The sequence below is a fragment of the Melanotaenia boesemani genome, chromosome 10, assembly GCF_017639745.1.
Source record: "Melanotaenia boesemani isolate fMelBoe1 chromosome 10, fMelBoe1.pri, whole genome shotgun sequence".
NCBI classification, from domain to species: domain Eukaryota; kingdom Metazoa; phylum Chordata; class Actinopteri; order Atheriniformes; family Melanotaeniidae; genus Melanotaenia; species Melanotaenia boesemani.
Window position 1 is genome coordinate 3,424,371 of NC_055691.1, and position 12,343 is coordinate 3,436,713.

Sequence of the window (12,343 nt, forward strand, 5' to 3'; positions counted from 1 at the left end):
TCTCCAGAAATGTAGATAATAAATGTGACTGTACCATCAAAACAAGTCAGAAACAGAGTTTTCGGGTCTGAAAGTTACACAGTGCTGCTTCAACATTTTGAAACACTGACATGTGAGACTGAGCTGAAGATGATGATTGAAGGTGTGTGCTGTGTGTTACCGTCTGAAGTGGAGAGCTGTGCAGGCCCTGAACAGACAGCTGAGGGCTGGAGGAGTCATCAGAGGACTCGGACGAGTTGGACCACGCCGTTCCGTTTTCCAGCTGTTGACGGCGATGGAGCATGTTCTGCACGAGAACAGGATGGGTTAAAAAAGCTGTCAGACAGTCAGAGAGATAGCAGGAAGTCACTGTTTCAGCTGTTCAATGACAAAATAAATGCTACTTGAAATATTCCAAGTCAAACCATGGATGTGTAGAATCAGCTGTGTTTCTGTGTAAAGGAGAGAGAGTGAAAATTTTCCAACTTGGCCTGATCCTCAGAACTCCATCTGGTGTCTCTTAAATGCAAATAAAAAAACCACGAAGGTGAATGAAGAAACCAACACCCATTGTTCCTGACAGAATTTAATGTCTGTTTATCTGATCAGTTACAGATGAAGTGATTATTTCTGGAGCTAGATGACAGCAAGCCTTCCCATGTTGAGGCTGCATCAGATTAAACTGTCTTAAAAGCTCAGATTCACGTTCCGCTTCAGAATGAACTGATCAGCGTTGAACTCTGCCTTGTTGTTTTCTCCTCTGCTTCACTGAGCAGGTTTGTAGAAGACTGGACTCTGTTCAAAAAGAGGTGATAGGAAACTGATCCGTCAGTTATATCAGTAAGGTTCGAAGAGCAATGTGAAGAACTGTTAACTTTATTATTCTTTTAACCGCTGACAGACTGAACAGCTCATGAACTTGTTACTGAAGTCAGCTGACAATGAGTGAGAAAGTTCTGCAGGAGATGGTGGTTCTAGTTTATGCCTTTCGTCCACATGCATATGCAGTTTTGAGGCGCTGAAAATGAACTTATGGATAATTCAGATGTTTATGTGTGGACAGGATGGCAGGAGTTTCTGTTCAGTTTTATGGGATTGTAACAAAAACATGAGGACAGCACTATGAGGTAGCAGCCAGACAGTAGCATTAAAAAATCATAAATCTTGTCTTACTTTTGTTGTTTTGTGGTCAAAAGTTTTATTACAGCTATAAAAAACTGTTAATGTCTTCTCCTATGACTCTGTGTTTGTTTGAAATAAACCATGAAGGTCCTGGTAGCTTCCATGACAATGAAGGAGGTTTAATAGTGAAGTATTCACTCTTTCTAACTTATACTTGGGCTTCACTTATATCTGAATTCTCATGGTGTTTCTAAAGTGAATTTGGGGGCTATGCCTCGATTATTCCAGTTCCTAAGACTACTTTACTAATTCCTAGATGAACTGGGTTGCTGTCCTCTGGTTTTGACTGAAAGTAATGTGGTTTTCTTTTAAGAGGAGATTAAATATTTAAATTTTCGACTGTGATGTGATTTTAGCTTTCTTTTGAGACCAAGATTTCATATACAGTCCTTGTAATTGTTAAGATATATTTAGGTATGTAATTTTGGACAGGATGCAAAAGAAAAAAAAAAAAAAGCCTTGTCAAGAGGAGGTTAGCAGGACCTTTCATGTTTTTATAAAGACCATTCTCAGCTTTCGTCACGGATCACATGACTTTTACGTCTGCAAAGTTTGTGGGTGGCAAAATGATAAGAAAACAATAATAATAATAATGGTACATCCATGTTGTGCCTTTGGATGTTTCAACTGACATCCCAAGAATGGGATTTTATTTACCAGACTGCCTGCTGACCTGAACGACGTCTAAATGTGTTGCTGCCGTCAAACCAGATAACAGGAAACTGTCAGAGTGCTCAGGTGTGGAGCGAGTGCTTTGTCGCTGGTAAGTTTATCAAAAATTTTGCTTTGTACTCTTTCCAAATCTATTTATGTTTATTGAATATATTTATTTATAAGAAAAAAATAAAGACAATGCGTATCTAAAGTGCAGCAAACTGCAGTGGTTTAATGTTATTGCGCCCCGAGACCAGACACTTCCCGCTACTCGGTAACGAACGTGCAACTGAGGCTAATTTTGTTTTCCGTTCGGTAAAAGACAACCCGTTGTCTTCAGCCTATGTCCCGTCCAACTTTGTGTTTGTCTGCATTCCTGAGAAAAGAAGGCAAAAGGATGATATGGAAAAGTTTGAAAGACGGTAGCAAGCAAAAAAGAGAAGAATACAAATTACATTAAGTTTGTAGAAATGTTCATGTTCATTCATTTAACTCTCGAACAAACAAAAGAAATGTAAGCAAAAACGTTGTTCATGTGTAACCGGGAGGACAGTCATTAAGTTCATATGTCAGTCATACTTTGTGTAAAGCAGAAATTGAACAAAACAAGTTTCTAAAGTTTCTCAAATGCGACCACGGTGAAACCGGCTGGATATTGGACAAAATCACCCTTCACCGTGGATCACCACAGTGACAGCAGTTTTCAGTGTTAATGAAAAGTTCGACATGTATTTTCCTCCGTGGTCTCAATAAACAAAACCACCTTAAAATTCGAATGTTTTCTCACAGTAATTCTAACGTTTACATGACATGAAGAGGAAAATACAGCTACTTGGTTTGGGGCACTTTCAAAATGGACCATTCTGAAACTGTGGTGGAGAGGAGGTTGCTGAACAAACTGGTTTCCATCATGGATAACCCTGACCATCCGGTCCACCACACACTGGTCAGCCAGCGGAGCTCCTTCTTCAACAGCCTGAGAAGCTCCGCTGTCGTACGGATACAGGAAATCTTTCCTGCCACATTCCATCACTCTGTTTAATAACTTGATATTTTGTTCTACTTTTTAAATTCTACTTTGGTTTGCACATTGTTTTTCTTACATTTGAATTTGCATATTTGTATTTAAATTTATATACTTTTATAGCCTTTTCTTCTTACTTTTTCCCTCTTGCTCTGTGGATTTGTATATGTTGTACATAGATTTGTATGTTTGTTTTGCTGCTTTATTTTTGTTTGTTATCAGAGGCACCACTGCCTGCTGCTGCAATCCTTAATTTCCCAGCTTTGGGATAAATAAAAGTGTCTGTCTGTTTGTTCGTCGTCTGATTTGGAAAATCATACAGGTCTTGAGCACCAACAAGCGTGCGTTTTTCAAAATATAGCTGAAACACTTGACCACAAAATTGCTGAACTGGTTTGGAAAGTGTGAAGTCCTCTAGCGCCATCCTTGATGAGAAACAGTTAATAGTCACGCTGTAGTGTGAGAGGGGTCCCAGCTGGCTTTTTGCCACCTAATGTGGTGGCGTAAACAACAGTGTGATGTCACTGAGAATTAGCTATATGTACACAGTTTGTAGTTAACTACTAAAGAACGGAGGCATCACAGTGAGTTACTGATATAACGTCACCATCAGTCCTCACCAAACATTCTGCGTTCCTGTGCTCTGATATGTTTTTGAATTTTAAGGAAGCAGTTATTTTTCTTTTAGGTTTCTAACTGGCTAACATGGCTTCAGAGGTGGGGATAAATCATCACTGGTTGGTTTGGATAGTGTTTTTATCATGCTCTATGCTTACACATGGACAGAAATGTTTTTAAAAGGGGGGCTGTGTGGACAGGTTTCCAAAATATTCATGTAGCCTCAGAGATGCTGTGCTGTAGCACATAATAATCTCTACCCACTGAGCCACGCCGGTGGAGTGGCCATCTTGTAGCCTGAGGGTTGCCGGTTCGATCCTTGGGCTGTCAAGCTCATGTGGAGGTGTCCCTGAGCAAGACACCGAACCCCAAATTGCTCCTGATGGGTTGTGGTTGAGCGCCTTGCATGGCAGCTTCCATCATCAGGACTGTGAATGGGTGAATGTGTTGTATATTGTAAAGCACTTTGGGTAAAATATATAAATATAAATATCTATATAAATACAGACCATTTATCATTTAATCTCTCAGTAATAAGGAAGAAATATTCAGAATTAAATCCTGCGCAGCAGATCTTGTTGTTTGATGGTAAAAAAAAAACAACATAAAAATACTAACACTAAATCTCTTCTTTCTAATAAACCTGCACACAAACTTCATGCCTCCATGAAGCCACAAACAATCACTTCTACGGTTCTACGTTTGTTCTACTCCAACTTCTCCATGGCACTGGGGTCTCTGAGCTTCTACTCTACGGGATCTGAATCATCAGGACTTACTGCAGAGCGCCGTCCTGTGGGGGAGATGTCACTACAGGGGCAGCTCTGGCTCAGTGTACCTCTGAAGATGTCCAGCAGAGGCCGTCTGTTTAGACTCCGAGGCAATGACTGTGCGTCACAGTGGCAGTGGGTGGAACAAAGTGCACGAAGCAGTTAGAGACCAAATGATCTGACCTCTGACCTGCCTGTCAAACAAACCACCAGGGTGCTGACAAACTTCTGTCAAATGTTTTAATTACATAAAAACTCTGCCAGAACCGAACCAGATTCACTGCTGTGGGTCTGCATGTTCCTCAGCTGGCAGGAGAACATGCGTTTGGGTCTTTTATGCAGTTTAACAATGACATATAAAAGGAGTGAAACCTTTCCACTGATGGAAAAAGAAAAGAAAAAGAAAAACTAAAACAGAGAGAAACTCACATAGAAGGCTTGTTCCCGTAAAGATGGTGTGTCAGGTGGGCTCTGGTTGAGGATGGTTGACAACCTCTTGTTGACGGTTGGAGCTTTGTTGACGGTGGAAGCTTTGTTGACTGTGCTTGCACCTGGTTCTTCTTTATCAAAAGGACTGAAGAGGAAAAAAAGGGAGGATGTCACAAAAAAATAATTATTTAAACCTTAAAAATCCAAGCTATTTTTTTTCTTATTTTTGTCTTATTTTAATGTAAAAAATACATGTAGAAGCTCAATCCATGTAATCCCAGGCAACATCCGAAAAGTATTTTTCAGGACAGCCTCAGTTATCAGATTATGAGGCAAAAATGATGTAAAATAAATCTATTCATAGATATAGCACCATAAAGGCCAGCCAAAACAACAAAACAGAATTCATTACTTTGTAGAGTACATTTTTGACTAATCGACAGTGACCGAGCCTTTTCTCATCTGCATTGCATATCAATCTCTCAAGTTTTGGCTTTCAGGGGACAAATATACAATCATTGAAACAGCACTGATTTAACTGACAGGAAATGAAAAAAAGAAGACTTGCTTCCATGTGACTTCAAGGCTCAGTTTAATGGTCCCAAGATCATTAATGTCCACAGCAACCGTCTGAGGCAGAGCAGCAAACAGGTCCTTAGTTTCACAGGAAACATTTCCAACAACAACGTGATTGGCTAAACTCTTCAGCTCCGTCACCTAGGAAACAGGAAACCACACACGTTGTTGAATTACATAATCTTCAAACATTAGATCCAGATCTAAATAATGACACTCTGTGGACACCAACCTTCACAGAGAGGAACTCATTGATGAGTGGGAGGAACACCATCTCCTCGCTGTCCCACACCTGTTTGGCGTTTATCTCCATCCGTCCCCGGAGCTTCCACCGCTGCCGACCGTACTTCATGAAGATCTGAAAACACAAGTCATCACACTCACATCCTCGTTCTGAAAAAAACATTGAATCTTCCAAAATGTATTCAGATAAGAAGTCCTGAAACTTATCAGCTGGGTTTTCAGACATCTCCAACTTTCATCAGAGATAATATGAAGTTTCAGTGTTTTTGAGTGAAAATATTTATTAAAACAACATGAGGAGCATCAAGGTTGGACTTGAGTGAAACTCTGTTTCCAGCAGCTTTGTTTAGCAGGAACTAAAGGAAGCTGGATACCAGTAACTCAGCTTATTGCCCGTCTCTCTCTCTAACAGAACTTTTTTTCTGTTTGTCTGAATAATTTTAAACTTCTTAGTGGCACAGATCAGTTGTGGTGCACCACAGGGTTCAGTACTTGGTCCCCATCTGTTCTCTGTTAACATGCTGCCTCCTGGCAGCTAATTCAGGTCATAATATCAGTTACCATTTTTATGCTGATGACACCCAACTGTACATGCTGAAAGAACCCACAGATCCCAGCAGCCTTTACAGTTTCACATGTTCTGTAGCAAGCTCACATGTCTCAACTTTCCTTTGACACCAATGTTATACATACAAAAATAATTAAAACTTAAAAATTGTTTAGTACCAACATACATCAGAGACCTCTTGACCCAGTATGAACCTACCAGGACCCTCAGGTTATCTGGATCCAGTTTCTTATCAGTTCCCAGAGTCAGAACCAGACATGGAGAAGCTGCATTCAGCTTCTATGCTCCACATGTCTGGAACAAACTCCCAGAAAGCCTCAGATCCATCAGATCCTCAGATTTAAATCCAAGTTAAAGACCCACCTGTTCTCTGCTGCATTTCAATAGTTTTTATTTAGAAGTCAAAATCTACATCTGGTTCTTTTAACCTGGAATCATGTTTTAATATAGTCTTTCTCCACACTGGAACTTTATTTCTTGCAGTTTATCTGTTTTATTTTAGCATCTTGGTTCTGTTTTTATTTCATTAATTGCATTTCTTTTAATCTTTGTTTTTTAATGCACTTGTATTGCTTTCTGCACCCTGCTGTAATGTTTTTTGTAAAGCACTTTGAATTGTCTTGTACATGAAATGTGCTATACAACTAAATTTGCCTTGCCTTGCCTTACCTTAGATACAGTATGCTGACATATTTTAGCTATGTCATTTCAGACGCGGCCTCGTGAAGAAGAGGTTACTTCTTTCCTTTTTCATAGGGGCTTTGGTATTGTCTGATGAATATATTACAGATTCTGTTGCTGCTAATCTGGCTACCTTGTGCCCTCTTTTCTGGGTTAGAGGAGCTCTGTAACTTTGCTGGGAGGGTAATATATAAATAATACCTTCGTATTGTTTTTGTGACCTTTACCAGTTAGTCTTAACTTTCAGATTTTATCCATTTATTTAATCGAATTCTGCCCTGTTTCATGTTGTTGTTTTCTCAAGTTGTTTCACTGGTTTTTAAATTCTCTGCTGCTGTTAAACACTTCCTTCCTTCCATAATTTTGAAAGATGAATAAAGTTTTAATCCTTATTATGATCCGAAACAAATCAGCAAGACCCTGCAGACCCTGGATCAACTGGTCTCGGTCCAATTCTGTTCTGTCTGTGGGTCTGACAGAACACAGAGTGTATTATTTATGTGAAAACAGCGTGATTCTCCGTGTTTACTTGAACAGAAGTAGATTAGTGTATAACAGAGGGAGACAGAGACCAACCTCGTACTGATCACCAGCGCACAACCTGGCAAATCCAGCCAGACCTGAAAGACAAGTGGAGAAAAAAGCCATCAGTTTTCAGGACTATTCAACCACAAGAACCAAACTGTGAGAAGTGAAATGAAGCAAATCTTCATCAGATACAGAATATTTAATGCAGTAGCTGGAACTCCTTGTTTAATGTCTGCAGTTTCAGCATCATCAGGACAGCTGCAGATGAACTTTAACATGCTTCTCCGCAGTAAACGGATTTGGAGGAATTACCTTTCATTCTGATGTGGAACTCTCCCAGATGGGTTTCCAGATCACTCTCCAACACACACATGTTCTGCAGGCAGGAACACTTTCAGTAAGTCATTTTTGCTGTTTACACACAGTCTGACCCATTGGTGTGGATCCTGGGTCTCCACCAACTCCATCCCTTCAGCTCACCTCGGTGTACTCCTTGTAGCCTTTGTTGGCCTCGGCCAAACTCTCCCTGGCCTCCTTGCTTCCAAGAGAAGCGGTGAATGCCTTCACCATCTTGTCGGCTCCGTCTCTCAGTCTCCTCTGCAGACAGTAGGCTTCATACAGCTCCTCGATCTGGCAGGAGATCAGAACTTATATCAAAAAACCTTGAAGGGGTGAGGTGATCAGAACTGAACCCAGTTCTTTAATAAGCAAATCAGATTGGGTCTGAGGAAACCATCTGGGTCAAATATGTTATTACTCCTGAAAGTACATGACTACCACTGATAAAACAGGAAGCACTGGCATAACACTGAAAAATAAATAAACATTTGCACTGAAAATGATGAAATGAATGATGGACTTGGTCATCATACAGGAAGAAGACCAGAGCTGTCAGATAGTTGGATCAGGTGGTGGTGAAGACCCCTGTCCATGGGGATCTTCCATTCCTTCTGAACTTCCCCTGCATTTTCTCAGAAAACGTGTAGATACAGAGTCCAAATGAACCAAGTTGAAAGCAGAAGCTGCAGCCTGGATGGTAACCTAAGAACTCAATAGTGGACACCCGAGCTGAAGGAGGTTGGCAAGATGAACGAGGATTCCTGAAGATGTCCTGAACCAGCATGGAGGTACAGGAGGACTAGAAGATCTGTGTTTTTATGTGCTTCAACATCTTCAGAATCCTCATCAGCTAAAGAGGCAAAAAGTCAGTGTGGGAGATGTTCAGTGAAGCTTTGAAGGACCATCTGTTGACCTTGAGGAAAGGGGATGCAGGACTTGCTTTTGGTAGTCAGGAAGCTCTCAAATGGAGAGGTGTTTGGTGTGAAGAAGATTCCTCCTCAGATGTTAGAGACTTTGGACATCGTGGGGTTGTTCTGGTGCCCGTGGCTCTTCAGTGATGTATGGAGGTTAGGGGCAGTTCAGCAGAGTTGTGCATGAACAAATTCAAATGAACGTGTTATTTGAACACATTCATTTTTCTGTTAACATTGAACTGAATATGTTTGTAAATAAAACTTGAAAGTGAAATCATTTAGATTATGTGAGGTCCTGCACATTTTCGAGAACTGCACCTGTTTCATACAGTGCACGTTACCCACCATGCACTGTGTACTCTAGTATAACAAGCTGGCAATGCTCCTCAGCAACGTTGGTGCAGTCCTGCTCTGGACTCGTAAGTGGAAGTAAAAAGAGAGAAGCTGCAGATGCAGCGTGTGCATCACATGCTTTGTGTGCTTATGATTACTCATGAAATTATCACATATTATCTGCAGAAGACTCAGACAGAACGACTGAAATGAAACAAACTTGAAACAAGTTAAAAACTAAAATGACGGAATATGAACGTGAACTATTCATTTTAAACTGAGTGAACTGACCTCTGAACTAGTTCATGAGAAGCATGAACTTGCAGAACACTGTAGTTCAGACACCTGAAGATGTTCTCCAACTGCTCATCACAAGAAAGGACTGTCGAACAGGAGGAGCAGTGAGAATTTACTCCAACTGTACAACAAAGGAGGAGCTCTTAACCCATGAAAACCTGAGGAGGTCACACCAGCTTGATCATAGACCTTTAAGGGTTAAATATCTGGGTGTTTTCTTGGTCTGAGATGGACAGGCGGGCTGGTGGGTTCTTATATTCTCTGGTTCTTCATCCATATTCAGCCGAGCTCATACCAACACATTCCTGCTACAGAGTGGATGTTCTGTACATCTTCTTTGTGTATTATAAGTTACTGACAATCTGTTGGTAATCAGCACAATTTTAACAAAGTATGTGTTTCAGAGCTCAGTGCCGATTAAATGCTGGGTTTTCCTGTTTAAGAATAGCAAAAACCTGTTGCACAGGCTAGAAATTTGGGTTGGACTTTTTGGAGCTGTCCTTACTTGGCTCAGGTCCTATTGAGAAGACCAGAGTTATTTGGTTATGATTGGCAGCTATGAATGTAAGCAAGTAGGAAAATTACGGAGAACCATTATTAGCCTAATGCAGCAGTGGCTGCCTTGGAATCGAAGCGCTGGTGAAATAGTAACTGTGGTGCATGGAAGCCAGCTGGAGGACAGTGAAGCCAGAGAGTTTGCAGAGAGAGTCTGTAACGCCTGCGGCTCCAGACTTGGACTGAGTAATATCATTTTATCTGATAATGCGATAAACTTTTTTTGTTCTCTGATTGGACAGTTTGATTTGTCATCATCCAATTGAAAAGAGGTGTAAAGACAGGACCAAAAATCTGCCTCAGCAACTTTCACACAGTTTTTCACCTTGCATCTGTTAACAGATGTCTGCAAAAGCACTTCTATTTTTCTTTACAGATACAAATCTTTTTTTTTTACAACCGTGTAAATCCTTAACTTTTCCTATACTCTTAAATCCAAGAACTTAAGCAAGCTAGTTCAGACCAGAGTCCAGACTTTAGTCCAGGCTAGAGTCCAGAATAAACATGGAGAAGCATCATTTAGCTGTTATACTGTAAACAAATGGAACAAACTGTGGAGATTAAACTTTCACTAAAGAAAGAAACTCTTAAATCCAGGTTAAAAAATATTCTTATGCACCTGTGCATGAAATCTGCCATCTGTTAACTAATCTAGACAGCTGCATGCATTAAATAATTTTAAATTTACTTATTTTATATAGTTTAATTTATTTTATTATGATTTTTGCCCACATGCTTAATTATGTCTTAACATGACTTTGTTTCTGCATTTATTCAATTTCTCTTTCTATCTTCTTTTTATTCTAAAAATCAAATTGAACTGCTTTTATGTATGAAATGAGGCATTTATCTTGCCTTGACTTGTGGAAGTATACCTCTTAGATCTACAGCTACCTGTCTTACCTTGCTGAGGTGAAACTCCAGTTTTCTGATGTACCTCTCGATCACCTTCACTTGCTGTCAAAGAAAAGCAGAGCATCCTTACCAGCTGTTTTCACAGAAAATCACATCCATCAGCAACAAAAGAAGAATCCACAAAATCTCACCTTGTCTAGCTCATACAGGAAACCCTGAAGAAGAAGAAACAGGAAGTCATCAGTATCTGAATCTGAACAGATCTGACATCAGACTGAACCAGGAACATGAACCACATACCAGTCTTGAGTTCCTCTTTGATTCTTTTATCTGTCTACTCAGGTTGTCCAAGTCCATCTGATAAACATGCAGGTAAGACCTGAAAACACACACAGTTTGGTTATTTGCACTTTGTGTCCTGATAAACAAGAATGAAAAAAAATTCCCTCCAGCTTGGTGGTGTGTGTATTTGCTCACTGAAGTCCTTTCTTCAGAGCCTTGAAGACTTCATCCAGCCTCTCAGGCTGTGGAACTTTGGGTGGTGTGTTGGATTTGGCCGACATGGTGAAAATCCGACTGGCTCTGCTCGTCTTCCTGCTGAGACCCGGAGTGCTGAACACCGAGAGGTTCCTGCAGCATCATTTCAGAATCATCACATGATTCTGAACCTGCAGAAACTTCCTGAAAGGTCTTGTCGCTCCATTTCTATTTTACATATTAAAAACTATAAACCTAATTCTAAAAAAAGTTGGGATGTTATGTATTATAAATAAAAACTATTCACCTACATATCAGATGCTATAACTGAGACATTTTATCATTTCATGGAAAAGATTAGCTCATTTTGAATTAGCAACACATCTGTAATACTTTGGAACAGGCCAAAACTGAATTTTGACCACTGACATTAGAACTAGACATGATTCTCTTCAGGAAACCACTGCATGGACTCAGGAAGACTTCCAGAAATCATTGTTTGTGAACACAGTTCACCCTGAAATCCACAAATGCAGGTTAAATCTCTTTCATGCAAAGAAGTCATATGTGAACAGGATCCAGAAACACTGCCGTCTTCTCTGGACCACAGCTCATTTAAAATGGTCCGACGCAAACTTCCACTTTTTACAGACATATTGCCATCACATTCAAAATAAGCTAATGTTTCCATGAAATGGTAAAATGTCTCAGTTTCAGTTTCACCTCTTTTTCTGTAAATTAAATACATCGCTTAATCAGATTTGCAAATTGCTGAATCCTGTTTTTATTTACATTTAGAGTTCCAACTTCTTTTAGAATTGGGATTGTGCATAAATATAAACAATAAATGTACTTTAACAAATATTTCTTGCTATTAACTCATAATCAGTATTTTCAACAAGCGCCTGTTTTGAGAAGACAACGTTCTGTTAGACAATGTTTCTATTCTTTATGGCACAGAAACACCTGTGTACACACACACTTCCATGATGTTGTGTAAACTACAGAAGTAAACGAATATTCAACAACAAAAAGGGAAATTTTCAGCCAAATAAGATCCTGGTGGTGGATATGGAGCAGAGTGTATCACCTGTAAGGTCTGTCCTGGGTGTTGACTCCAGTGAAGCTCTGACTCCTAGTGATGGACCTGGAGGTAAGGCGTCGGGCCGGGCGGGCAGACAGAGACATGGTGGACAGAGTTCGTGACGGACTCCCTGAAAAACCGACATACAAATAAAAAGATAAGAATATATATATATATATATATATATATATATATATATATATAGAGAGAGAGAGAGAGAGAGAGAGAGAGAGCGAG

General features: G+C 40.0%; 1 protein-coding gene across 2 annotated transcripts in view; it reads right to left on the reverse strand.

Moving 5' to 3' along the window:
* The window catches only part of ripor1 (RHO family interacting cell polarization regulator 1), a 63,855-nt gene that overhangs the window by 14,145 nt on the left and 37,367 nt on the right, over positions 1 to 12,343 (reverse strand). For both annotated transcript variants that reach the window (XM_041996431.1, XM_041996430.1), the window contains exons 2-13: positions 12,113 to 12,236; positions 11,023 to 11,175; positions 10,846 to 10,924; positions 10,737 to 10,760; positions 10,594 to 10,647; positions 7,733 to 7,882; positions 7,565 to 7,628; positions 7,301 to 7,344; positions 5,465 to 5,590; positions 5,225 to 5,373; positions 4,657 to 4,801; positions 161 to 286 (exon numbers count right to left, since the gene is read on the reverse strand). In XM_041996431.1, coding sequence (XP_041852365.1) covers positions 161 to 286; positions 4,657 to 4,801; positions 5,225 to 5,373; positions 5,465 to 5,590; positions 7,301 to 7,344; positions 7,565 to 7,628; positions 7,733 to 7,882; positions 10,594 to 10,647; positions 10,737 to 10,760; positions 10,846 to 10,924; positions 11,023 to 11,175; positions 12,113 to 12,210 — 1,212 coding nt within the window. In that variant the 5' untranslated portion in view covers positions 12,211 to 12,236. The remainder of the gene's footprint in view (positions 1 to 160; positions 287 to 4,656; positions 4,802 to 5,224; positions 5,374 to 5,464; positions 5,591 to 7,300; positions 7,345 to 7,564; positions 7,629 to 7,732; positions 7,883 to 10,593; positions 10,648 to 10,736; positions 10,761 to 10,845; positions 10,925 to 11,022; positions 11,176 to 12,112; positions 12,237 to 12,343) is intronic.